General features: G+C 39.3%; 1 protein-coding gene across 3 annotated transcripts; it reads right to left on the reverse strand.

Moving 5' to 3' along the window:
• Slc16a1 (solute carrier family 16 (monocarboxylate transporter), member 1) lies at positions 1–27,356 on the reverse strand. Of its 3 annotated transcripts, none has more exons than XM_005388972.2 (6): positions 27,150–27,356; positions 20,562–20,603; positions 7,955–8,215; positions 3,818–3,961; positions 1,940–2,797; positions 1–687 (listed from the first exon to the last, which is right to left on the reverse strand). In XM_005388972.2, the coding sequence occupies exons 3-6, from the start codon at positions 8,169–8,171 to the stop codon at positions 413–415; spliced, it is 1,494 nt and encodes a 497-aa protein (XP_005389029.1). In that variant the 5' UTR covers positions 8,172–8,215; positions 20,562–20,603; positions 27,150–27,356; the 3' UTR covers positions 1–412. The 3 variants fall into 3 exon arrangements, with proteins under 3 accessions (XP_005389029.1, XP_005389030.1, XP_005389032.1); XM_005388973.2 differs by lacking the exon at positions 27,150–27,356 and adding an exon at positions 26,736–26,819; XM_005388975.2 differs by lacking the exon at positions 20,562–20,603.
• Between the last annotated feature and the right edge of the window lie 22 nt (positions 27,357–27,378).

Raw genomic sequence — 27,378 nt, forward strand, 5'->3', positions numbered from 1 at the left:
TTAGTTGTTATTTTCCTTTTAATCTGACACTTAAAAAACAGAATTCAGCAGAATGGGTTTAAAAAGTTAAGGCTCTCTAAAGAGTTCTAAAGACTAAAACTTAAGGCACATAATATAATTTTCATGACGCTGTTAAAAGCTAAGATTAAAACAAAACAAAACAAAACAAAACAAAAAACCCTATTTCTTTCCCACATTCTTTGCCAACCACTCCCTCCCCGAAGAGTATGGTATTTTAAATTCAGGCTATTGGTAAGGAGTGAAACAAAAATTCCATCAATGAACACCTGGTAAGTTTTCCTCATAAATGTCCACTGTCTGCATTGAGCACCGCGGTAGACTACGGGAGAGTCACGTATTTTCAGAAGACTTGGGTCATGACCTCTTCCATTCACCCTTCGGCCCCACAGATTCAGAGTGGACTCTCTTCTTCTTTGGGGTCTCCTGTGCCTCTCTGCTCTGGAGATGCTGCTGCTTTAGTTATTTCTTTTGGCTTCTCATCAACATCTATACGGGTTTCTTCCTCTTTACCTTCATTTTTCTGCTTCTCCTCTGCTTTTTCTTCTTTTGCCAGAAGTCGGTAATTGATGCCCATACCAATGAAGAGATAGACACCTGAGATAATTAGGATTACGCCACATGCCCAGTATGTGTATTTGTAGTCTCCATATATATCATTGAGACGACCTAAAAGATGTTTTAAAAGCAAAAATGAACAACTATGAGAAATCTTTGAAAAACAACTTTGAAAAATCTCAGAAAGATGTTAATCTAATTTTCAGAGTCCAGACAAATCAACATTTAAAAAAAGAAAGTGCTAAAGTATCTTATCTTCTATATTTTCTGATTTTTGGATGGACTTGGATATTCTGATATTCTTAACAACCTGAAGACAATCAACTCTTGGCAAATTTGAATTAGGAAAGATCCAAAGATCACTTACTTATACTCAGCTTTCCTAATACATAATGGAAAAAACTGTTGCTCAAAAGAGGTCCAGGAGTCTGGTCCAAGGCCATAAAGCTGTTCTAGTTACCAAGGCCACTGCTCTTTATCAGCATTTCCCAAAGAGTGTGCTGTGGACACCTGCCTATGCTATATACTTCAAAGCAATACTCTGCCACTATTCTAAGTTCCTAGTCCTTAGAACAGGCAGATTGTACTATTACCCTCTTTGCATAGATGTAAGAATTCAATGGTTAGGTTCAATACTTATTTATTTAGTCTTTTTTTAAATTTTTTTTTTTTTGGTACTGGGAATCGAACTCAGGACCTTGTGCTTGCCAGGCCGGCACTTATGCCATTTAACTATATCCCCAGCCCCTATGCAGTTCAGGCTGGCCTTGAGCTCACTTTGTAGCCCAGGCTGGTCTTGAACTCACAACGGTCCTCCTGCCTCAGCCTCCCTAGTGCTGGGATTATAGGTGTGTGTCACAACACCTGGTGTACTCTACCTTTTAAACCACTATTTCTTCATTTATGAAAGGGAGGGAGGTGGTTAAAACAGTTCTGTCTCACAGCCTTGTGAGATGCAATGGGATAAATACAATTGTTAGGTCACTAGCACACTGTGAGTTTACACGATAGCTACTATTATACTATTACTACCAAAGTAAAATTGACTACTAAAATGATATCTCCAGTATTTTAAAGATGAAGTTGCTTTTTTATAATTAGCATGTTAATTTTATGACCAGAAAATTAGTTTTATAATGAGATCTAATCTCCCCCCTCACACAGCTTAATGGTTCAATTTAATTATATTCTGGAGGATTCCAGCTATTTTGCCGTGCCGAGCATTACATGAGCACCAGGATACAGAGTAAGGCTTGCCCTTTGCCACCCAACAGCTCAGTATTCCCTGCTTTCTACCGTGTGCCAACCTTGAATGACAGGACTATTTTATAACAGAGCCACAGAGCAGGAAGACATACTATACCTAACATTGGTGGCCCCAGGAGGACAGGACAGCATTCCACAATGGTCACCAATCCCACAGCACTGGAGAACCTCTGGGGTCCAACAAGATCCATCAGGGTTTCGAATAACACGGAGCTGAGCCACCCAAAGGCAAATCCGAAGAATCCAGCATAGACACAGAACCCAGAGTAAGTGCTGGTGGATAAAGGTGCTAGCAAATGACACACTCCATTTGCAACAACAGAAGCAGCAAAGAAATACTGCACTCGAGGTCGTATCCACTTCGTGTTGGCCACAAGTCCCATAGAAGGTCTGGCTACCATGTCAACAAAGGCTAGAATGGACAGGAGGAAGGCAGACTTCTCACTAGTATAATGTTTGCTCTTGCCATAATTACTAAGAAAGACCAAAGGTGTAAAGAGTCCAAAAAACATGATCACATTTCCAGAGAGGTATAACAAAAAGCCTCTGTGGGCAAACAGGGACAAGTCCAGGAATTTATTAATTTTTTGGAAGAACGACAGCTTTTCCTCTTTGGGGTTTCCTCCAATGAGATCTGTATTTGCATCACCAGCATCTTGCATTGCATCGGATTTTCCAGCTTCTTTAGCGTGAATCTTTCCTGTCGTGGCTGGCTTGGGCCCTATTGGTCGCATCAGGGATCCAGCTACACAGCAGTTTAGGAGGAGGCCCCCAAGAATTAGGAAGCTTCCTCTCCAGCCAAAGATACCGAAGAAAGCCTGATTGATGGGGGCCAGCGTAGAGAGGAACACAGGGCTGCCTGCCATGGCCAGTCCATTGGCCAATGGTCGCTTCTTGTAGAAATACTTGCCAATCATGGTCAGAGCTGGATTCAAGTTGAAGGCAAGTCCAAGACCTAGGAGGGAGGGGGAAGGCCCACATACTGTAATAAATGCCAGACACATATCATAGTAATTAGATAACAAAAGTAAGAGGTATAGGTAACGGAAAGGACACAAAAATCCTCATTATTAGACAACATAGTGCATAATAACTTTAAAGTGTGTGCTCTGAAACAGACTTATGGGCTCAAACCTCAGCATCACTATTTACTGGTTATATAATTTCAGATCTGTGAACCCTTTCGGGACTGTTTCCTAATATTTAAAACAGGAACACAACACTTCTGTGAAGAAGAAAAAATTTGAGACATACAGAAAGGTAATGTATCTATTTAATGAAATAACAAAGATTAAATACATTTGTCATTTATCAGAAGTTTCTGTTGAATTAAAAAAAAAAGTGACCAAACATATAAAGCTTGATTCTTGGTTTTGTTCTGAAAGATGGTTAGTCACATGCACAGAAAAAGTATGGAAGGACACACACGAGAATGCCAGTAGTGACAGTCTTCGGGCTGTGAGATTACGAGTAATCTTCACTCATTATACTCGTCAGTAGCTCACTACCTTACACCCTTCTACAAGTTGCCACATATACTTTATCTACTACCACAGCTGATTTTTAGGACAAGAGATCATTTCTTTTGATTCATTCAAAGAACAATAAGCACCTATTCTAAAACAGAAATTTCTTTAGAAGTTTGCTTTCTAGTACTGTTTTATCCTTAGCTTTTCAAAGTGATAAATCATTTCATTAAAGAATGAATTTATTTTATTTATTTATTTATTTATTTTGGTCTTTTTGAGACAGGGTCTCGCTATGCAGTTCAGGCTGGACTTAAGCTCACTTTGTAGCCCAGGCTGGCCTCGAACTCACAATGATCCTCCTGCCTCAGCCTCCTGAGTGCTGGGATTACAAGCGTGCACCACCACACCCAGCATGAATTTAATTTAAAAAGATCTGAAAGCTAAATGTAGGTGAAAAACAAAGCAATAAAGCTACACTTGGGGAAGAAAAATTAGTAGCAACTCACCTCCGATGACTCCAATACACAAGTACAGTTCCTGTACAGTCTTACAGAAAGAAGCTGCGATCAAGCCACAGCCTGACAAGCAGCCGCCAATGATCATGACTGGGCGACTGCCGTATTTATTCACCAGAACACTGCTGATAGGTCCTAGGAGAAGGTAAATACATTTAGCAGTACAAAGGAGACTTACTCCCTCACATCCACATAAGGCATGACTGACAATATATGACAAGTCCTCTAAGATAAACAACAGGCAATGAAAAGAATATTGCTTTCTATAGTTTTTTGTGTACTGAAAAATAAAGATGTTCCAACATCATTAATTGTGCCTGTCTTATATCTAGAAATAGTGGATGGAATTTTACTAAACTATAAGGCTCCAATCCCTGGTTAATCTTTCTCTCTTAAAGTAGGACAACTGGAAATACCTTGATAATAGATGTTCACAGGACATCTGATATATCTAAGATATGCACAACATATTTAATAAGTCTGCTCTGTTTTTACTTTTCTTCTGTTTTTTTTTTTTTTGGTACCGGAAATTGAAATTAGGACCTTGCACTGGCCAGGCAGGCACTTAGGCCACTGAGTTATATCCCCGGCCCAGTCTGTTCTGTTTTAATTTTTGGACAACCACACTGGTATGATGAGATGTATGAACACATCTGAATAAATTTCTGACTTTAAAGCTTTTTTTTTTTTAGACAGGTCTTACTGAGTAGTCCAGGCTGGCCTTGAGCTTACTTTGTAGCCCAGGCTCATCTTAAACTCGCAAGGATCCTCCTAGTGCTGGGATTACAGGTGTGCACCACCGCACCCGGCTAGTACTTTTATTTTAAAAGACAAAAATAATCCTTTTTTTCCAAGCTTAAGGAGCTTTGCAAGTAGGTCATTTCCATTAAAAAGCAAAAAACTGAACAATAATCCTGCCCAGTTACATCTACATGTCTTAGGTATTAAACTGATTAAACCTTTCAGATTACTTGGCCATTCTTACACTACTATGTTTCATGGTAGCAATACTGGGAAAAAATGCTTGCAAGAAATTAAGTCAGATAATAATATAAACGGGTTCAAATTGGGCGTGGTGATGCACACCTGTAGTCCTAGCGCATGGGAGGCTGAGGCAGGAGGATCACTGTAAACTTGAGACTAGCCTGGACTACATAGTGATTTCAAGACCAGTCTCACTTTGTAGTTCTATATAGGTATTCAATAAGTACGTAAGAAGTCAAAGCTTCTGATTATCCCATGTTCTAGAAGACTCTCTTTGAAGGGTAGAATCAGAAACTAGCTGCCAAAAAGACTTAGCTGAAGATGTACATGAAGCAATTTCACAGCTACCTTCTGAATCACTGCTATGGCCTGAATATTGGTCTCTCCTTAGCCTCTGTTGAAACATAACCCCTAAAGGAATAGTGTTTACAAGCAGGCCCTTGAGGCCGGGGATGTAGCTCAGTGGTACAGTGCCTGCCTGGCAAGTGCAAGGCCTCAAGTTCGATTCCAGGGGCCAAAAGAAAGAAGCAGGACCTTTAAGCCTCATGAATGGAGTCAGTGTCCTTACAAAAGAGGCCCAGGGTAGCCTGTTTTCCCTTCTGCATTATGACAGGCAGCTTTAACCAAAAAAAAAAAAAAAAAAGTGCCCTCGAGGAGGAACAGGTTTTCACTAGAACATTTTTTCACTAGGAAAAGTTAGGTAACAGATGATTTGAAAATAACTTGAATTTACAGCTTGCAAAAGAAGAACTGAATATTGAATGAATATTTATAAAGTATTTCCATATAAATTAGTCATAAGATTTTATATGGTCAGAATTATAAAAACCAACACCATCACACTAGTTACTCCGTGAGGTGTAAGTTCATGACATAAATTTTACAGCATTTCTAATGAAATTCCAAGCCAGGAGTACTCAGGTGAACATCATGGAACTGAAAATATGTGCTTTTAGATTTTTATGCAAAAGGAAAAACAAACACAAAGTAGGTAACTAAGATCTCTCCCAAAATATATTTGCATTCTAACAACCATCAGTATGTGTCTCTAACCCAAAGCAGTAAAAAGAAAACGAAAATCACTCACAGCTCAAAACATACTGCTATTCAGAACACAGCCTAAGTATGTAAGTTAAAGGATTATGACAGTTGTAAAAGTGATTTAAATTCTTAGGGGACATATTACTTAAAAAGCCAGAAACAAAGTAACCCATTTTATAAAAACTCTGTCGCAAAGCTCATGATAGGCAATTTGTCTTTTAGTATTTCATGAAAGATGGCCCTAATTAGCCATCATTAAAAATAGAAAGAGCAGTTTATAGGACTATTATAACACAAACTCAGAGAAATGTGCCAATTATTTTACTAAATGGGTGAGGACAAAGAAGGAGCTGTTTCCCCAAAGGAAAGTGTCATGTGCAATGAGCACAACTGACATCATTTACTTTTGCTACAAAACGCCAAGTGGCTCCCTAGCCCTTCGCAGCTCAGAATTGCAACAAGTAAACCTCTGGTTGGTGTTCAGCTTAAGCTGACTTAGGGACCTGGAGCACCTCTGGAGAGCATACCTATTTCCTCAAGCCATCATCATCAAAATCTGATTAGACACCCTGGCAGACTGAAATTCAAAGCCTGTAAAAGGGTTGGCTCTCAGAAATCTAAGATAATGTCCTAAAGTCTGTGTTTATTTCTAAAAGGTAAGTACTACAACTTAGCACTCAGGTTCTTTAAAAACGCATTTAACAGGCAAAAAAGTCCTATGTTCAAGATGCAAAAGGCACAAAAAGACACAGATATTTCCCACTCCTGTTTCTAACCACCTAGTTTATCTTTCTCCAAAGCAGTTGTTACTTGTTCTTCTGCACAATTTAATTATATGTTTAAATAAATTATGATTTCAAGTATATATTCCTGTTTCAAGAGCTTTTATTATCTCAAAAGAATTACAAACTTCTCAAAAGAAAAGATCAGAGTCAGTACTGTCTCTCACATGTAGTGCTGAATATATTCATGGGGCTGGCTGAGTCTGCTACCAGCTTAGCTGTTTAGGGCTAAGTTATGTGCAGTGGAAATATATAATTGTTTTTATATTAGGGAGGTATTAAATTGCTATCAAAAACAAGGTTACCAGAAGCAGAAGCTTGTCTAAAGAAGGCAACACAAGACACTGTCAATCCTAGTAAACAAAAGCACTTGGCTTTGGAATTCCTGCCAATTACACAATTACTTATTTTAAGTATTATGGTAGGTTTAACTTTTACATGTTTAATTGTGGTCTAAAGTTTCAAGGTGAAGCAAATAACATTTTAAATGATGCTAAGTAAGTAATTTACTCTCTACACAGCCTTCACAAAGAAAACAGAAGGGGAAGAAATGATAAAACTCAAGTTTGTTTGTTTGTTTGTTTGTTTTTTGAGATAGGATCACCTCACTATGTAGCTTAGGCTGGCCTTGAACTCACAGTGATCTTCCTGGCTCAGCCTCCCCAGTGCTGGGATTATAGGCATGTACCACCACACCCAGCAAAACTCAGCTGAAATGCTTTTAGAACACACAAAAATTACAAAGAACAAAGGAAAATTCTATCCAATTCTTTAATTTCTAACACCATTAAAATATTTTACCTGAGACTCTGAACTGTGCTATTCAGCTTAGTCTGATTTAATTCTTCCAACATCAGAAATCAGTCTGTGGCCACACCACCCTGACCGCGCCCGATCTCGGCTGATCTCGGGAACTACGCAGGGTCAGGCCCGTAGTGCTTGGATGGGAGAAACCTATGTGCGTGCTTGTATTTCAAGAGTCAGGTAAAAAACAAAAATACCCAGTTGTGGACACACTGTTTTTATGAGAGCTTTTAAAGCTCAATGATAGTTGAATTGAAGAAAAATCGTAAGTTTTTATAATTTCTCATTTTTGATTCAGAAAATCATAGTGGAACAAATACATCAAGTGTCATTGTTATCAGGAATGAAAAATGTGACCCTGAATACAGTATGTACTTCAAGAAATAACATTTCAAAACATCTAACTGAATAAGACATTAAAACAACAACAACGATGATAACAATGACACCATTACCTAATACTGGGACTGTGGCTGCTTAATGAAAATTAGAAGAGTAGGCCTTAATGGCTACTTACCTCCACCATACATGACTGCCAACATGATGGAGGAGATCCATGACACTTCACTGGTGGTAGCACCGAATATCTCCTCAATTTCTTTAAAGAAGACAGTAATGGATTTGGGAAATGCGTAAGAGAAGCCAATAGAAATAAAAGCTCCAACTACCACTGCCCACCCCCAGCCTCCATCTGGGGGTGTATATCCAACTGGTCCTCCAACGGCCACTGGCATTTTAGGTACAGATGAATTCCAAAATGCAGCTCAAATCCAAGTATCTGAAGGACATAAAGTTAAAATAATAAATTAACAGTAAAACATTCTCACAAAACCATTTTGTGTAATAATACATGTTTTTGGTCTTCATCCCTGATTAAAACTACCTGCTACCCTCTAGGAACTTTCAGCACCACCCACAGAACTTCAGTGATGATTAGAAATTCAGCTTTATAAAAAGTCTTGTACAGAGCCGGGTGTGGTGGCGCACGCCTGTAATCCCAGCACTTGGGAGGCTGAGGCAGGAGGATCATTGTGAGATCGAAGCCAGCCTGAACTGCATAGCGAGACCCTATCTCAAAAAAAAAAAAAAAAAAAGAGGGAAAAAACTCTTGTACAGGAGATGTGATGAGCTGCCAGGTTGCTGATGAGCCTCTGGGCTGGGGGTCATACCAACATGCCTAGAGGGTGGTTGACCCTACTCCACTGGGACAGAAGTTCCTGTGCTCAGGAGTCTTCCAGACCTCACCTATTTTTCAACGTTCCTTGTCCAGTAGATATGACCTTCTATACCAATTAGAAAAGGCCTGAGTCATGGTATTGCTCATGATTCTTTGTAGTTTGATGGAAAACAGCTTCTTGTCACTTAAGAAACAGTAACGGAAATGAACCTTTTTGAAAAACATACCCTTTGTACTTCAGAAAAGTCTATGTCCTAGGAGTTAATATAATTTCTCATATTACTGTAGATAATTAAATGTGATAACATAGCCTTTATAAAATTTTCCCCTTGCCCCAAACGTACTCTTCAAAACTTACTTTCTGTATTATTTATGGCTGACTTAAAGTACATGAGACACTAGGGGTGTAGCTTAATGGTCATAAGAAAAAAAAAGGAAGTGGGTACTTGATAGTTATGTATCAATTTCTAAAAGAGGTCTTTCTGAACACACAAGATTTTCATCAGATGTGCTGAAATTACCTCAGAAAAGTTTTTCATCTAGTTGCTTTGACTCAAGATATTTATCCCCTAACCTATGACAAGACAAACTTCTAAACAACAGCTAGTTGATACAGTTAAAACCATAAATTACAATGTCAAAAGACAATAGCCATAAAGCAAAGATTATTCCTTTTCTTGAAATCACCCTGTAGTAATGAATAACATTGCTAGAAAATTAAAACTTCTCATTAGGTTAAGCGACAGGCAACTGGAAGTAGACATTTGGTGATAGTTGCTGACTTGTTTTCTAAGGACTCCTTTTATTAATAAATAAATAAATAAATTAATTAATTAATTAATGTGGTACTTAACTATATCCCCAGCCCCTTTTTACATTTATTTTTACTTTTATTTATTTTAGAGACAAGATCTTGCTAAGTTGCCTGGGATGGCCTTGAAATTCTGAGTCTCCTTCCTGCCTCAGTCTCCCAAGTAGCTGGGGTTACAGATGTGCACCACTGCACTTAGCTAATTAATTTTTTGCAATGCTGGGGATTGAACCCAAGACCTCGAGCAAGAGCTTTATCACTGATCTGCACACTCTGCAACTTCCACCCCAGTATGACTCATCTTGTATGACAGTATGTCCATTTCATGCCTCCAGTCTAATTATATTTCAGCAATAAACAAAGTGAGAGATGACAAGCTCATTCTTGACTACCATGTTCTTCAGTCTAAACCAAACCCTAGCTTCACAGAGACAGTAGTCAACTCCTAAACACTTTACCTCCAACCTCTCTGAAGATAGCCCCATATGGGAAGTTTCCTTAAAAGCAAGGATGTAGTCACCACTTGTACTCAACCTTGTACTACAAGTTCAAGACAGTGCACACAGGCAAGAAAAAGAAAGAAAAAACCATTAAGATTGGAAAGAAATAAGTTGTTTTTACTCATACTCAGCACATGTCTATAAGGGTTCAATCCCCAGAAGTCCTAAAACAAAATACAACACAACTGGAGCTGGGGATATAGCTCAGTGGCATAAGCTCCTGCCTGGCAAGTGCAAGGTCCTGAGTTCGATCCCTGGTACTGCAAAAAAAAAAAAAAAAACCCACAAAATACAACACAACAAAAGAAAATAATACAACACAGAAAGGGAAGGAAGGCCAGAGAAAAGAATGGATTACTAACTACCAGAGGTTGGGGAGAGCAGGCTAACAGCAAAAGAGCATCAGAGAACTTTAGGGAAGGTGAAAATGCTCTATTATCATGATTGTGGTACTACTCACTAAATTCTACATTTAAAATTGCTGGCTGGAGATTTAACTGAATGGAAGAGCACTTGCCTAGCATGCGAAAAGCCCGAGTTTAATCTCTAGCATCTAAAAAACTTTGCTGAAATTGTTGACTGAGTATACCTCTACAGTAGCATGTTTATCTACCATGCACAAGACCCTGGACATGATTCCTAACACTGGGGGGAAAATGCTAAATTTTATATCTCAATAAACCCGATCAAAAGAAGAAGAAAATGTCCAAGGATAGTGACAGTGAGGACAAAACCTGTTTCATGGTACAGGGGCAACAAAGAAACAACGACAAGATGAACACATTTTTCTTCTTTGCAAGATAAGAAGAAAGAACCAAAGGAGGATGAAGAGGAGACAAAAATTTTCTTCTGAGTATCCACAACTGCAGGCTTCTTGTGAGTTCATGCTTCGCAGGGCACTGTCTGTGAGAAGCCTTTGTTGTTCTTCCAGAGATATACTAGAGAGTATTTGATTTTTCCTAGCAAAGATTTCCCACAAAGGTTGCCAAACATAAACTCACAATCTAAAATTTAAGAACACATCAAGAATTAATGAAAAAAAAAAAAAATCAATCAACCTGTCTGTACCAACTCAATGATTAGCCTCAACCTTTGAAAACAGTCTCCTCTTCACTGAGACTGAAGAATCTGACAAAGAATGTAATTATTATGTGCTGCAACAAACATGTATCAAGCCGGGCGTGGTGGAGCATGCCTGTAATCCCAGCACTTGGGAGGCTGAGGCAAGAGGATCTTTGTGAGTTCGAGGCCAGCCTGGGCTACAAAGTGAGCTGAAGGTCAGCCTGAACTGCACAGTGAGACCCTGTCTCAAAAAGACAAAAAATAAAACAAAACAAAACACGTATCAATAAAAAGAATCAGTCAACCTTGAAGCCAGGAATGGTGGCACATGCCTGTGATCCCAGCATCAAGAGGCTGAGGCCGGAAGACTGTTGTAAATTCAAGACCATCCTGAGCTAAACTGTGAATTCAAGGACAGCCTGAACTACCTGGGATTCTGTCTCAAAAAAAGGTAACAAACAAACAAACAAAATCAACCAAACTTGAGTAGAAAAGTAATGCCAATATAAAGTCAGATTAGACACTCAAAAACTATAGATACTGCAAAATGAATGTTTAAATGACTAAAAGTTTTAAAATAAAGCATTAAAGAAAACACTAAGAAAAAAAACCAAGATACAATAACAGACAAGTCCATCTGAAACAGAACTCCTACAAATAAAAAGTACAGTCAATTAAATTAAGAATAAATCAATTAGCAGATTGGACCCAGATAGATAGATAATCAGTATACTTGGAGTATAGGTTTAAAGAAATTAATCAAATATGTTGCAGAATGTTTTACCACAAAGAAAAGTTTGCAGTGATAAGTATGCTAATTACTCTAATGTGATCACAACTGTATACATGTATTTAAATAACACACTGCACTCTATAAATGCATACAATTATGATTCAGTTAAAAAATTTTAAATTTAATGAAATAAAAAGACAACCAACTTAAATAGAAATAATTAGTCCAAATTGAAGGTTTTAGAATGGAAGAATCTGACATTTATCTAACAGTATGATAGGAAAAGAGAACAGTGAAGAGGAGATTATTTTCAAAGGTTGAGGCTAAGGATATTACAGACTTGACAAACCCACATATCAGAGGAAACTCAATTTTAAAGACTCCTAAAACAGGCTTGGTAGTGCACACCTGTAACCCCAGCACTTGGGAGGCTGAGGGAGGAGTATCACCATGAGTTCAAAGCCAGCCTGGGCTACATAGCAAGTCCCTGTCTCAAAAACAAAACCAAAAAATCCTAAATAGCAACTATTGACAAAATATAGCTCATACAACATAATCACACTGACAAAAACAGACTTCTCTTCAATTTTCAAAAATTCCCAGCTACTATGTCTACAAATATTTCTTTGTCCCTCATCTCTCTTTCCACTCCCCTGAGATTCCAATTGGATGTGGTATCTATTTTCTTACTCTTTTATGTTTTACATTCTTTTGTTTCTCTGTACTTTGTTCTGTATGACTTCTGGTTGTCTCACAGTAAATATTTAATCAATTCAATTTATGGCCAATACCCACACCAAATAATCTAAGTAGACAATCCTCATTTTCTTTTTTTTTTTTGGTACCAGGAATTGAACTCAGGACCTTGCGCTTGCTAGGCAAGTACTGTGCCACTGAGCTATCTCCCTGGCCTTCAACCCTCGTTTTCAAGCCATTCAAATAAAACAGATTTCTGCCAAACAAAATTACACTGCCTTTTAATTGAAATTAACATGTTGTACAGAGTATAAGATATCAGCATTTAACTGTCCAAACAATATTAGCACAAACCTTTCTGAATAACTAATTTAATGATAACAATATGCAATGTATTATATCATTTTGGAATTTTGTTTTTATAGTGTGTGTGTTCTTTCCTTTAAAATAAAATTAAAGAAGAAATTAAAGTGTTGATACACATCCCTGTAATAACCATCTCATTTTTCTAATATTGACTCTTACTTAGAATTCTAATAGAGAAGGCAGGAGTTTACGGTCCATATGGAACAGTCATTCCCCCTCCAACATTTCTGATCTAACCTCTTGCTGGGTTTGTCATAGGATTCTCTCTAGAACTGAATTTTTCCTTCTTTTGGGGCCCTAGAAATTTCTATTCCATGAAGCCATGGACTACAGTAAGAAATAAGTGAGAAATGTATCTTTTATTTATAATGTGGGGAAGGAAAACCTTTGGATAAAGCAATTAGGAAAAGGAGAAATAGAAGACTTCAGGCATAAAAGATAATTTTTAGTTGAAGTCCTATCTGAATAGAAGAATCTGGAAACTAATTCCCTTAAAAATGTAACAGTGTAGCCAGGTATGGTAGCACATGCCTGTAGGCTGCACTTGGGAGGCTAAGGCAAGAGGATGATCATGAGTTTTGAGCCCAGCCTAAAGTATACAGCGAGATCCCCCCAGTCTCAAAATATATACATATACTCTAGTAATGACTAAAGGCTTTTGTTTCAGGGCATTTCATCTATGGCTTATGTAGGGGAAAAAACAAACAAACAAACAAACTACAAATTAAGGTTTCCTAAACTATTAGACTGAATATAATAAAAAGCTATTTAACATCTCAACCCCGCTAACGGAAACAGCCTGGAGTCTAAGATTATGTTATGGAGGACTGTTCTAAGCATTAATTTTCTGAGTTTTCCTTCATCTAAGCATGAAAAGAGAACTTGAAATTTTTCAAAGAATAAAAATAATCCACATACACAAAATAATACCCCCACACAGGCAGTAGGGCTGTTCAACACATCAAGCCCTGACTGGAACAACTAATACGTGCTAGACGTGATTAAACTTTGAGCTTAGCTGCCAGCTATGATTTGTCCCAATTAAAGCAGTTCTAATTTTTAGTCACTAAGACTTGTCTCATCAAGTTAATGCCTCATTCTACTGTGTTGTAATTAGATTTATAACTTCAATAAGCTCTAAGAATACTAAAAAATCTAAGAAATAAGAATATCAAAACTAATTTTGAAAAAAAGAACATTTCAAAAACCAGAAACAGAATCAATATAGTTCTGCCACCATTCAACAACTGGCTGCTCTTGTTAGTTCTAACTGGAAAAACAATAATAGAAAAAAAGTCAGTAATACCATTATTAAGCATATTATTTCCTTTTAAACTGCTAAATCTCAGCTACCAACAGAAGGGGTCATTCAACAAGTAAATTATTAGAGTAGGCCATTTGCCCAGTATTCAGAGAAATGTTTTCTTTCTTTCCTCCCTCAGAGAAATGTTGAAAAAAGGGAGCATATACATTCTTTGTATGCTGAAGTTCACTAACAGTTCAAACTTTTAATCCTTACAGTGTATACAGTAGTCTATCAGATTAGCTATTACTGCCTTAAAATGATGGGAGATTAAAAAGAGGGTGATTGGGTGATGAGAAAAGCTCATCTATCTGCCTTGCCAAGGATAACAGGAAACAATAACTCTAACTTTTCTTGGTAATGATAGTGGTAAGAAGAAACAACTTCCTGAAATCTCTCCTTTTCTACAACTCTCATAAATTAATGTACCAAACTAAAGTAGAAAGCTAAAGCTGTGGTCCATACTGCCCACCTCTCACGTCTGGCCACTCACTCGAGAAGAAAAGCACTACTACAGAAGCTCTTCTTGGAAACAGTACTCAGCATGTTCTCTATACAGTCCGCCAACAATTGCTTCTTAGCTTTTTGGTTAAGATCAAGTGTACTGTCTTCAAAAAATGTAAACTAAAGCCACTGTCACTTCCTAAAATGACAATTTGTGTGAATGTAGAAGAGGCAGAGTGTACTTAAAATCAATAATCAAAAAAAAAGCTGGGCATGGTGGTGGCACATGCCTGTAATCCCAGCACTAGGGAGGCTGTGGCTGGAGGATTGTTGCGAGCCTGAGACCAGCCTGGGCTACAAAGTGAGCTCAGAGCCAGTCTGAGACCCTAGCGAGACCCCAGCCTGAGACCCTAGCGAGACCCTGTCTTAAAAAGACCATAAAACAAACAAAAAAAAAAACAAAAAAAAACCAAAAAAAACCCACACACAAAACAAGCAAACAAAAACCCCTCATTACTGTAATTGTAAACTAGTTTTAGGTTTCAAATTCACACAGAAATATTCAAATTAGAAGGCTGATTTGCTGAAGCTATTGGTGCTAGAAAGCTAACCTCCTCTTTATAGCTGACCCTAATCCAACTTCAAGATTTACAAAACCACCTCCACCTAGTTAATCTCCAAGATTTAAAGACTAATAAATCTCATCTTCTTTTCTATTATTAACCTAAATAGAGTGAAAAACCAAAATAGTAGAAATATAACCAGTGGACCTGATGAACTAAACATTTGGTAATTATGAAATCCATGATTCTGATTAAATGGAATATAAAGAATCTTAAAAAGGCTAGGCATGGTGGTATATGCCTGGAGAAATATAGCAACTTTGAGCCCAGCCTGGGCAGCTTAATGAATCCCTGTCTCAAAATAAAGAGTTGGGGATATAGCTCAGTGGTGGGGTTTTATGCCTAGTACAGAAAAGTGTAAATCTGTGTCTGTAAACTTTCAATTGTCTGTGTGCCTCTTCAATCAATCAAGGGAAACCCTATCCGATAAGAAGTAAAACACACTATCTTTATTCTAAAAGAAATTAACAACTTGTTACACAGAATGCTTTCAGATTTTAAGTCTGTTCTTCAGAATACATAAAAGTTGACTTTTCCTTTTAACTCATTTTCACACTTCCTAAAAATGTCAACAGTTTAGTTAACAATCCCTAGGGATGTTTTTATATGTCTACAGGATCAGACTATTCTACCAATAAATAGAAGATGAGGTAGGTGTGGAGGCATATGCTTATAATCCTTGCAACTAGTGAGGCTGAGGCAAAAGGATAGCAACTTTGAAGCCAGGCTGAGGAACTTACTGAGACCATGTCTCTAAAAAAAAGGGATCTGGGGATGGGAAAAAGGCGGGGGAGGGGGGGATTTTGTATATAGTTTGTGGGAATATAAATTGGTGTATACACAATAGGGAAAAAAATCTGGAGATTCCTAAAAAATTTAAAAATACAATTACCATCTGATCTAGCAGTGATACTTCTGAAATCTAGATCTCAAAAAGATGCCTGGACTCCCATGCTTTGTGTTTTACATTTTAAGACAGAAGGAAATCCTGCCGTTTGTGACAATATTGATGAGCTTGAAGAATACCACACCCAGAAGGACAAATAATACTGTATGAATAGTGCATATTAGGCTTTTTAGATAATTGTGAATACTGCTGCATCAAAAACGGTGAGAATTTCTCAATGACCAGTTACAAGGAGGATGGTAAGGGCCCAACTCTGTGGGGCCCTTGAAGAGGCAGAAAAGCCACAATTTGAGAATGGCTGTTGTTTTAAACCATTACCCCCTATTTGATCACAAAACTGACTATATTGATACCTACTGATTTATTTAGATTGCATATCATCTTAGTGCATTCCACTGAATCAGAATCAGGGTGTCAGGCAACATTGTATAAAGCACTCAGTGAATTCTAATATATAACAGGTACACATTAAGTACAGAAAAAAGCTGACAGTACACATAGGAAAGGGTGGTAAGAAACTTGGAATGTATTATTTTTTATTGTTATGTCATTTAAATCCTATTTAAACTATATTTTATACTTCAATAAAAATGTTATATATAGCCGCATTTGAAATAATTTTAAGATATCCAACCTATTAGTCAGTTAAAAAAAAGTAATAATTCCATTTCAGGTAAGAACAATTTCTTGAGAGTCCTTTAAATTATTTATTCCCTACAGTCTTCTTCACATTTCCTGATAGTTCTAAATACCATATATATTTTTCTTAGCATTTTCTACCCCAAACTAGGAATTTGCTCACTTTTTCCCAATAAGAAAGCTCACAATGTGTACCTCTCAGGAGCATCCAAAGCACCACAAACCAGATAAAACCTAACATTTGTAACTGTCCTAATTTCTACTGTGATCTAGAAAAAGTCTGCTCTGTTTCCAGTGAATAAGTCACATGATTAAGAGTGGAGTATGTGTTTTAGAGCTCAAGGACCTTTTACTACCTAAAATAAGACAGAAAATAAAAGTTTAAGTGTATTTCTCTGGCATGAACAATTAATATCCCAGTGTAGTTTTATGTATAAATTGCGTAAGCACAACAACTGACTACCTTGCAGATGATTTTCTCTAGAGGATCTTTGCTAAATACAAGTCCAGCTACATTTTGCTCAACTGAGCAAAGCCTCAGCACTAAAATTTTTGGAAAAGTAGGAACACCAAAGTTGCAAGTAACTTGGAGCCCTATGAACATAAAAATAGCCTTGAGAATGATTTCCAGAGAGTGGAACTAAGTGCTATCACGAAATGACATGCATAATGAAAACTTCTGACACATGGTGAAACAGTAAAACCTAAGTTTTCTTACAGGACTTCCAGTAGTAACTACTCTACCTAATCAGCAACATTTTCTACACATTGAATAAAGCTAGGGAAGTGAATTTCAATGAGTGTTAAGTAAATGACAAATTTTGGCTGTGACTTCAATTAATATTTCATTAAATAGATCATCCAAAGTGGAAAGTAGGTTTTCTAATAGCAGATTCATTCTCTAATCTTCTCTGTGACAACTTCCTAAATGGAACACTGCATTTCTTGGCCATTTGAAACTAAGACATCAGTTTATGAGCCTTACAACCCCAAAGAACAAGGGTTAGTTTTCATAAATGTAATAAAGAACGAAGGGGCTGGGTGTACACAGCTTGGCGGTAGAGTGCCTGCCTAACAAGCATGAAGCCCTGGCTTTGACGCCCAGCACCTGGGCAAGGAGGGAGTGCTACACAATGGTGTGTACTGTGTTAACTAAGAGTGCATCAATATTTCATTTAACAAATTGCATGTTTCTGCAATTAAGATTTTTAAAAATTACCCATTACAGAACTATATAATCATTTTTTACAAGCATACCAGGAACGCACAAACTTTCTGTATTTCATGCAACAGAATTTGAGGCCAGGCATAGTGGCACATACCTGCAAGGCCAGCACTTGGGAGGCTGAAGCAGGAGGATTGCCACAAGTGTGAGGCCAGACTAGACTACACAGTGAGTGCAAAGCCAGCCTGGACTACAGAGCAAGACTGTGTCTTAACACAAAACAAAATCAAATCTCAACAGAATTTGAGTGCTTGGAATACAAGTGATAAGACAGATTATAATCCCAGCCCTCATGAAGCTTAGATTCCAGGGAATCTTAATCATGGCTGAAGAGTATACATAAAATGTTAAAGGGGTGGGGATACAGCTCAGCGGCACAGCGCCTGAGCTTTACAAGCGCAAAGTCGTGAGTTCAATTCCTGGTAACAAAAATAAACAAAAACAAAAGCAAACCCAAAAAAATCTTTCTCCAGGAAGCGGTAAAAACTGGCTGATTTGCCAGGCGTGGTGGCGCATGCCTGCAATCTCAGCACTCAGGAGGCTGAGGCAGGAGTATCATTGTGAGTTCGAGACCAGCCTGGGCTACAAAGTGAGCTCGAGGCCAGCCTGAACTACATAGCGAGACCCTGTCTTAAAAAGACCAAAAGAAAAAAAACCAAAAAACAAAAAACCAAACAACTGGCTAATGTAATTGAGGCCAGGGATATAGCTTGGTGGCACAAGTACCTGCCTGGCAAGTACAAGGTTCTGAGTTCAATTCCTGGTAGCCAAAAAAAAAAAGGTACAATGCTGGAAGCTGAAAGGTAGAAGAGAATATCCTCTGCATATGCCTGTTTTCTGACTTGTTCAAATGTACATGTACTACTTTATAATAAGTATAAAGTAGCCAAGTTTTAAAAGATAAGTCATATGTGTTCTTTATAAGGAAAATTAGAAGATATACATGTGTGAATAGAAAATAAAATTTACCTGTCATTCTACCTTCCTTATGTTACATGTTCTGTTTGTTTTTTGGGGACAAAGTCTCGCTATGTACTTCAGGCTGGCCCTAAACTCACTATGTAGCCCAAGGGGCCTCAAACTCACGGCAATCCTTGTGCCTCAGCCTTCCAAGTGCTAAGCCACGAGGCCTAGTTCTTGCAAAGCCTTTTTAGGACAAAAAAAAACCTTTTCAGAGACACTAAAGATGTATCAAATGTTAGCATTACTGTTTCAAAATATACTACAGTTAAATATTCTTTTTAATTGCTGGCAATGTAAATCTTAGACTATGGTGTCTTTAATATAACTACCAGTTCTTGTTGGGCATGGTGGCAGAATGATGCCTGCAATCCAAGCACTCAGGAGGCTGAGGCAGGAGGATCACCATGAGTTTAAGGCCAGCCTAAGCTACATAACAAGATCCTGTCTCAAAAAAACTGAAAAAACCTAAATAAATAGATCTTTTATTAGAAATACTCAATTTCCAAATGAGTATTTTATTTTCCTGAATAATAATAATAATTGTTAAAGTACTCCCTTTTCCTTCTATTCTACTGAGTAGATTTCTAAGTGACAGCATAAATATTATTACAGACTCACAACAGACTGAAGTAAGAAGCACATTTGACTCTTTTCTTTCTTTATTTTTTCTCTTTTGGTTTTTTTGAGACAGGGTCTCCCTGTGTACTTCAGGTTGGCCTTGAACTCACTATGCAGTCTAGGCTGGCCTCAAACTCATGGCGATCCTCCTGCGCCACTCTCCCAAGTGCTAGGAGTGAGTGCTAAGATTACAGGCATGCACTACCTTGCCCGGCAGGAAGTGCATTTCTAATCTGCAGAGATAAGAATTTTAAACTTAAGGTTCACTGACCTCTTCAGGGGTTCTTGCCATTGAACAAAGTAAAGGCATACAATAACAATGAACTGTAAGGCAAAATCTGAAGCGACATCAAGTACATTTGTTCATGTGAATACACTCAAAACAGAGCAAGAAAATCCCAATTCAATGAAGACACTGTTTCATTGAACTTACGGGACTTAAAAGAGAACTTCTTTGGAAACAAAAATTATTCTGCCTAAGTTTATGAAAATCATTTTACCTTAGCATATACACAAACACTTTGTGAAGACAGGAGTCATGGCAATCAGTACATGGAAGCCCCGGCCTAAGAATTCACTTAACCTGTGACATGATGGTCAGGCTGATGTGCTGCATCACTGGTCCCATTCAACCTCACTCACATAGCAACAATAGTAAAGAAATTACAGGCTGAGATTCTGAGCCTCTTTGATGCCAGATTTCTTCGGCATTTTGGTAAAATCTATGAACACTTGTCAGAATCACATTTTTAAATGCATAAAATAAAATGCAAAATATTTCAATTGGATACAATAAGGTACTTATAAGCAATAACAAAGACCTAGCAGTGGGTATAATTACTACAGTTATTCTGAAGTACTGATGAGCTTAAACATTTCAAAGATAGCTAAAAATACAAAACTGTACATTATAAAGTACAAGATTTCTACTGGTAACAAAGTAACAGATACTGCTAATTCAACTACAGTTTGCGCCTACATTCATAGTAAAATAAATTCCAAATTTTAGCTAAAGGTTAATGAAAAGACAAATTTTTTCCCAAACAAGTTTACAGACCTCCTGACCTCCACACTCCTTGAGGGACCAATCGGCAGACCCCTGATAAGAAAACAGAAGACAAAATTAATAAAGTAAAAACAGCTTTGGTTCTCAAAACTCAATAAGCCAAGTTACAAAAGGCCCCGTTATTCTCCAAAATAGTCTAACCCAACAGAACAGTACCATTAGTCTTTTATTCATTCAATAATCTTCAGAAGATTTGGGCTGCAGCATGGTGTGGTGGCACACACATGTAACCCAAGCACCTGGGAGGCTGAGGTTGGAGGATCACAAGTTTTGAGGCCAGCCTGGGCTACCTAGCAAAACCTTGTCTCAAAAGACCAAAAAGAACTGCACTGCACAAAGCCTTGGGCTCAATCCTCAACACCACAAAAACACAAACACACTTCATGCAATTTACCATACTAGTACATTTTGAGCACTTTCTTCTTCACACAAGTTGTAATCAAACCAAATTCAACCATGTTGAGAGTTGTGATGAGCAATATAAGGCAGTGTGGACAACTAAAAGAAGCAGATCCCTTTGCAACAAGGTGGCACCCTTCAATGGCTCAGCCTTTGCAACTAATGTCACTGTTGTGGTGGATGTGAACTCATCCTATCATTATGGTACTGTGACCCCAGAAAACTAACCTCCATTTCCATAAGAAGGTTGTTATTGCTGTTTTAATCCCTACTCTGCAGTGTAGGGCTAGGGCTCAAATGCGTCATCTTAGTACTCTTTGTCCCATACAGATCCACTGTAAAATCTATGGCCCTCCACCCTCACCAAAAATATAGGGAAGAATGCCATGAAAGAAAATGTCAATTTGTTAGGGTGAATTAAAGTACAACATACATTACCTAAAATGATAACTTAAGAGCAACATACTTAAAAGTTAATTCTATTCAGACAAATAACTTGGTAGGCACCAGGAAGTTGTACAAGAGTTTTTGATTAGAGAAATGACATGATGAGGAACTGGCAGCACAATATAGGACAGAGTAGAAAGGAGAGTGACAATGATAGAAGGTAAAAGGCCACTGTGCTAATTACAGCAGCACCCTATAGACTAGGCAGTGATAATAAAAATGAAGGGGAAGGCGTCCAGTAGGGGTTGTATTAAGATGACTCAAGAGGTTTATTATTTTTGAGACTGTGGATTGAACCAGGGCTTTATGTATGCTAGATAGGCAAGCATCCTACCTAGCACACATCGGTATGAGCTACATCCCCAGCCTTTTATTTTTTGAAACAGGGTCTCACTGTATTGCCAGGCTGGTCTTGAATTTGTTATCTCCCTGCCTCAGCTTTCCAAGTAGCTGGGATTACAGGCATGCACCACCACGCCCACGTGACTCACAGGTATTAAGCATGATTACCTGGAAAAATGGTGGCATCACCACAAGAAAAGACTAGGTGTAAGGGCTGAGGAGGAGTTGAGACTAGATAAAGATAGCTTTAAGTGACCTAGCAAATTACTTAGGAAGTAATTGGAAAAGCACATGGCAAGAAGAGTTGTCAGCCTCGGCCCTCAAATTTAAAATCTGAAATCTAGTTAAAACCAGATTTAGATTTGGCAGTGCTTTTATCAGGTACTCCCCGAAAGTTGTCGGAACAGATAAACTCTCAAAAAAGAGCCGAGATCCGGGTGTGGTGGTGCACGCCTGTAATCCCAGCACTTGGGAGGCTGAGGCAGGAGAATCATTGTGAGTTGAGACCAGCCTGGGCTACAAAGTGATTTAATTGGGCTCAAGGTCAATCTGAACTGCATAGCGAGACCCTGTCTCAAAAAGACAAAAAAGAAAAGAAAAGAAAAAAAAAGAAAAAAGAGCTGAGAAGATCAAATGAAACCCTATCAATTAAAAAGCATAATTTTTTATTTTTTTGTGTGAGATAGGGTCTCGCTGTGTAGTTCAGGCTGGCCTTGAGCTCACTACACAGCCCAGGCTGGCCTTGAACTCAGTGATCCTGCTGCCTCAGGAGTACAGGCTTTTGCCACCACAGTGGTTTAAAAGCATAATTTTGAAATGTTCAAATAAAGCCATTTGATTTGAAATGTTAACACTAAGTACTAAAACCTTTTTGACAACTTGAAATAACTTGTAAAGATGTGCATCGATATATTGAAATTTCTTCCAAAAATGTCTCAATCATACACTGAAAACAAACTTTACCCTTCCTATTAAAACTGTATTTCTCTTTATAGACATATTGTAGCTAATAGGTTAAGAAAAGAATGGTATAATTAAAGGCCCAGTTAAATTACTGCCATATGAAACCACAGTGAAATGATGGAATAAACTGTTAACGTAACAGAGAAAACAACCAAACATCACATCTCCTGATGGAAGTACACATTACTTCCTATGAATTATCCTTGCCTTTTCCTCCCAGACTCATACCAGGAATCAAACTTCAGCCAATCTAGCTACCAATTTACAAGTAATACAAGGGATAAACTTGGACATGTTAAAACTGTGTCACAGGAGCTGGGCATGGTCGTATATACCTGTAATCCCAGAAGTCTGGGGGGCTGAGGCAGGGGGATTGCAAATTTGAGCCCAGTGTGGCCAACTTAGCAACTAAGTGAAAACCTACCTCAAAATAAAAGAATTTGTAAAGAGGGCTGGGGATGTAGTGTGAAGGGCCTATGTTCAATCTCCAGTACTGCAAAAAGCAAAAAACCTGTACCAGAAAGACACATCCATGAAAATCTGGAATGAATTAGAGGAAGAATGACCTGTTTCTTTCAACAAATAAATTATAATAAAAACAACAGAGAAAGGACAAATCTTTAGATTATACGATTTAAGAAAGATACCAACCAGATGCAATGACCTTGTTTGGATCCCAAATCAAACCAACCAATTATTTTAAAACAACTTAAAAACAGAAATATAAAGTTATGAAAATCTGAAGAGAGACTAAATACTTGGTGATGTTGATTTTTTTGTTTGTTCGTTTTTTTGAGACAGAATCTTGCTGTCCAAATAACTATATAGTCCAGGCTGGCCTTGAACTTGCGATAATCCTACTTCAGCCTGTGGGTGCTGGAATTAATTACAAGTGTGCGCCACCATGCCCAGCTCGGTGATGTTAATTTTTGAAGGTAGGATAATGATATTGTGATTAAGATTTTCTTAAGAGTGGTATTTTTCACCTGGGCAAGGTGGCACACACCTGTAATCCCAGCACTTGGGAGGCTGAGGCAGGAGGGAGGATCACTGAGTTCAAGGCCAGCCTGGGATACATGAGTTCAAGGCCAGCCTAAACAAGGTGAGACCTTGTCTAAAAAAAAAAAAAGAGAGAGAGAATCTTTCAGAAATAAATATTGAAATATTTACAGATGAAGAAAATTGCATCTAGGATTTGCTTCATAATAATCCAGTGTGATAATCCATATCTATTGGAGAAAGTAATTAGGGGTAGAGTTGAAACATTAATTGCTCAACTCTGTGTTTTGAAAATTTCCATATTAAACTGTTTAGAAAGGAAAACCACCACAAAAGAGATGTCAGGAATGTCACCAACAGAAACAGAAGAAAGGAACGGACCGCTTTCGAATTTTTTCTCCAAGCTTTGTACCTGGTCTAGACATACAATCAATGGTTAAGTGGAGACAAACTTCTACTTGTTCATGCTAGAAACCTGGGTGATATCCTTAGTTTCTCCAAGGCTTCTCCAAGGCTCTTGTATCTGACCTACCATCAAATCCTGCTTCCCCTTCTCTTCCATCCTCTCACTACTGCCCAACTTTTGCAACACTCATCTCACACCACTCTCCATGAGCACCTCCCTTTATGCGGCTCTTCATTATGTACAGAATAATGTTCCTAAAATGCAAAGTTTAATCAGGCCTTCTCCAGCTCCACTTCAAATTCTTAAACAGCTTTCAATCAGATTCAAGAGTGGTCTTTTAAGCATTTTTGTCTCATCTCTTCTCCAATTCCTTCAAGTGGCTTAAGATCATCTCTTCTCACTCTCTGTGACTCCTCTCTTTATACTTTAGCTTTGGCAAAGTCATTTCAGTTCTTGCACTGTACCTAGCACTGACTGTATTGCTCTATTAATGTCTGAAATGCTCTTTCCCACTCATCTTCACTCTCTCACCTTCCCACCTCCTTGAAGTATATTCATCCTTCAAGTCTCAGTTAAATAGCATTTCCTCAGAGAAGTCTACCCATATTGCTTTTCTCCTAAATTGGGTGTCTTCCCTCACTTGCACAATAGTGTTTGTTCTCACATAGCACTCCATATTTGTCTGTGGAGAGTACTTGTGCTAACTACATACTGTATCTGTTTTCCAGTTAGACTATAAACTCCAGGAGGGCAAGTGCTGAGATTTGTTCACTGCTGAACCTTAGGTTTCTCACAATGCCTGACAGCCACAAAAAAATTGCTGAATACATACAATTCATAACTTTCTGGACTGTTCCCTCTTCCTAGTCCTCACATGCAACAAAGACAGCCGCACAGGCATTTATACACGGGTCAGAATCCTTTAAAGGAAAGCATATTATGAAATGAACTGAAAACAGAGCTGGAATGAAGGACAGAATTTGGGACGTTATTCCTCTTAAAAAAAAAATATTTTCAGCCTAAGATAGTATGTATCCACATTGATAACTTCAGAGAAAACTCAGAAGAGTGCTAATCTGACAAAATGGTAGTCAACAGACGGAGTTCTGGCCCAATCGTTAAGTTTTCATACCTCACATATTAAGTCCCTTAATCTCTCCTGCCTCAGTTTCCGTCTCTGTAAAATAACAGAATCAACCAGCTGGTCTTTTCAAGATTCTTTTCACAGCTATTATATGCTTTCATATTCAAGGGGGAAAAGCATGCAAACTATTGAAAAACTAATCAGGTAGTTTCATCCTATTGTGGTATCTTTATTTTTTCCTTCTTAATCTGTTTAAAGATGTTATAGTCTATTATGTTAAGCTTACACCTAAATCTGTAAATCTATTCAACTACAGAAAGCTCACAAGTGTCACACCTTAATCCCAGCACTAAGGAGGCTGAGGCAGGATGATCGCTGTGAGTTCAAGGCCAGCCTTAACTCATAGTGAAATCCTGACTCAAAAAGACAAAAAAAAAACCCCAAACCCTCACAAAATGCTCTTCAGACTATTCGCTTGCATAATTTAACAAGGCTACTGCAATTTGATGAAAGAGTGTATATTTAAACCCCAAATGAGGGGGCTGGGGATTTAGCTCAGCGGCACAGCGCCTGCCTGGCAAGTGCGAGGTTGAGAGTTCCATTCCCGGTACCGGAAAAGGAAAAAAAAAAAAAACACCCAACAAAAACAAAAACCAGCAACCCCAAATGAATTACTTAAGTATATTCAATTTTGGTTTAAATTTAAAAACATCGTCTGTTTAAGGGCTTTAAGATTCCTTTACTTCTTTACCATTTCTATGGCAACCTGTACCATAGGCAAAATTGTACCCCAGGGTTTAAGATTTGGGCTTATGGCCATTACTTAACACCTAGCTAAAAAACTTGAAGATACAGTGTCTATTTCACCGCACTGGACTGGTAGCTGAGATACACACGGTTTACTAACAGCCGAATTCCTTTCTACATTCTTCCAAACTCTCCCACGAAACCAAAATAATTTTCAAAAGCTTTCTAAACCAGTAATAGTAAAGTAGGCTGTAAACATTTTACTATCAGTAGACACCCAGTTTATAATCTGCCACTGGAAACCCGAGGACAAGACTCTAGTAGTAGCACGTGTGTCCTGGCTTAGACTGATTACAAATTAGTTTTTTTTTTTTTTTTAACTCGTGCTTGCTGTACCAAACACGTCACGACAAAGAAACAAAATGTTAAATGCACAAGGAAAAAAAGGATGCATGTGGAACAAGCGTGCATCCGACCATCCATAACGCCACCCTTCCCACCGGCTCAACAGGGCCGTCTGAAGCCCCGGAGCCGGAGGCGCCTCCGCAGCCACAGGTTGCACGACAAGGCTCCCCCACCCCCTCCCGCGGCAGTTCCGGAGCCTGCGGGTCGGGTCGGCGGTCCGCTCCGCCGAGTCTCCCCGAGCCCTCCAGTCTCGCTCCGCCGCGGGCACTGCAGCTCACACCACTCTCGCAAGCCACCAGGTGGGACTGGGATTGGCAGGGAAGAAGGCTGGGCGGGCGTGCCGCGAGTCCCAACTCCCGCCCAAGTCCCTCACCTCCCGGCGGGACGAGGCCGGCGTCCCGAGGCACCACGTGAACCGGCCCCACGGCGCCCCTTTCCGCAGATCAAAGCATCTCTCAGGGAGCCTGCTTAAGATTAGCGGGGAAGCCGCTTCCCCAAGGTCACCAGGTGGCATGACCCGACTCCTGAGCCGGGCCGGCCGCCGATACCTGACCACGGGGGCCCGCGGTGCGCCTGCGAGTCGCTGGCCCGGCGCCTCAAGGTCCCCTCCACCCGCGCCGCGCCTGCGAGGCTACGCGGCTGCCCGCGGCCGGGATGCCCGCGGTCGGAAAGCCTCCCTCCCGCGGAGACGGACGTCCCCAGCACCCGGAGCGTCCCTCCGCCCCGCTGAGACAGCGAGGGCACCAGGGGCTGCGCGCCGAGTGTCGCCGGCTGAGACCGAACTAACCGTTAAGCACGCGGCTCGAGGCGCTGGGCGTGTGGGTGACGCGGCGGGCGAGCGGGGCTCCTCTGGCCCCGAGGCCCGGCTCCCGTCCTTCGCCTGCCGCTAGCTCGCTAGCTGGAGCACCCACGCGGGAGGTTAGTCACGTCGCAGCTCGCCACTTTGTCTGGCGGGGCCGGCGCGGCCGCCTTATAGCCCGCGGGGGGGCGGAGCATGCGCACAGGGGGCGGAGCCG

This window comes from Chinchilla lanigera, unplaced genomic scaffold (assembly GCF_000276665.1).
Source record: "Chinchilla lanigera isolate Chin_1 unplaced genomic scaffold, ChiLan1.0 scaffold00034, whole genome shotgun sequence".
Lineage (NCBI taxonomy): Eukaryota > Metazoa > Chordata > Mammalia > Rodentia > Chinchillidae > Chinchilla > Chinchilla lanigera.

Coding starts and splice junctions, on each gene's coding strand:
- Slc16a1 (XM_005388975.2), bottom strand. CDS start 8,171: ATGCCAGTGGCCGTTGGAGGACCAGTTGGATATACACCCCCAGATGGA. Junction 3,962..7,954: donor GGCAGTCATGTATGGTGGAG/GTAAGTAGCCAT, acceptor ACCTTCTCCTAG/GACCTATCAGCAGTGTTCTG. Junction 2,798..3,817: donor GTGTATTGGAGTCATCGGAG/GTGAGTTGCTAC, acceptor CCTCCCTCCTAG/GTCTTGGACTTGCCTTCAAC.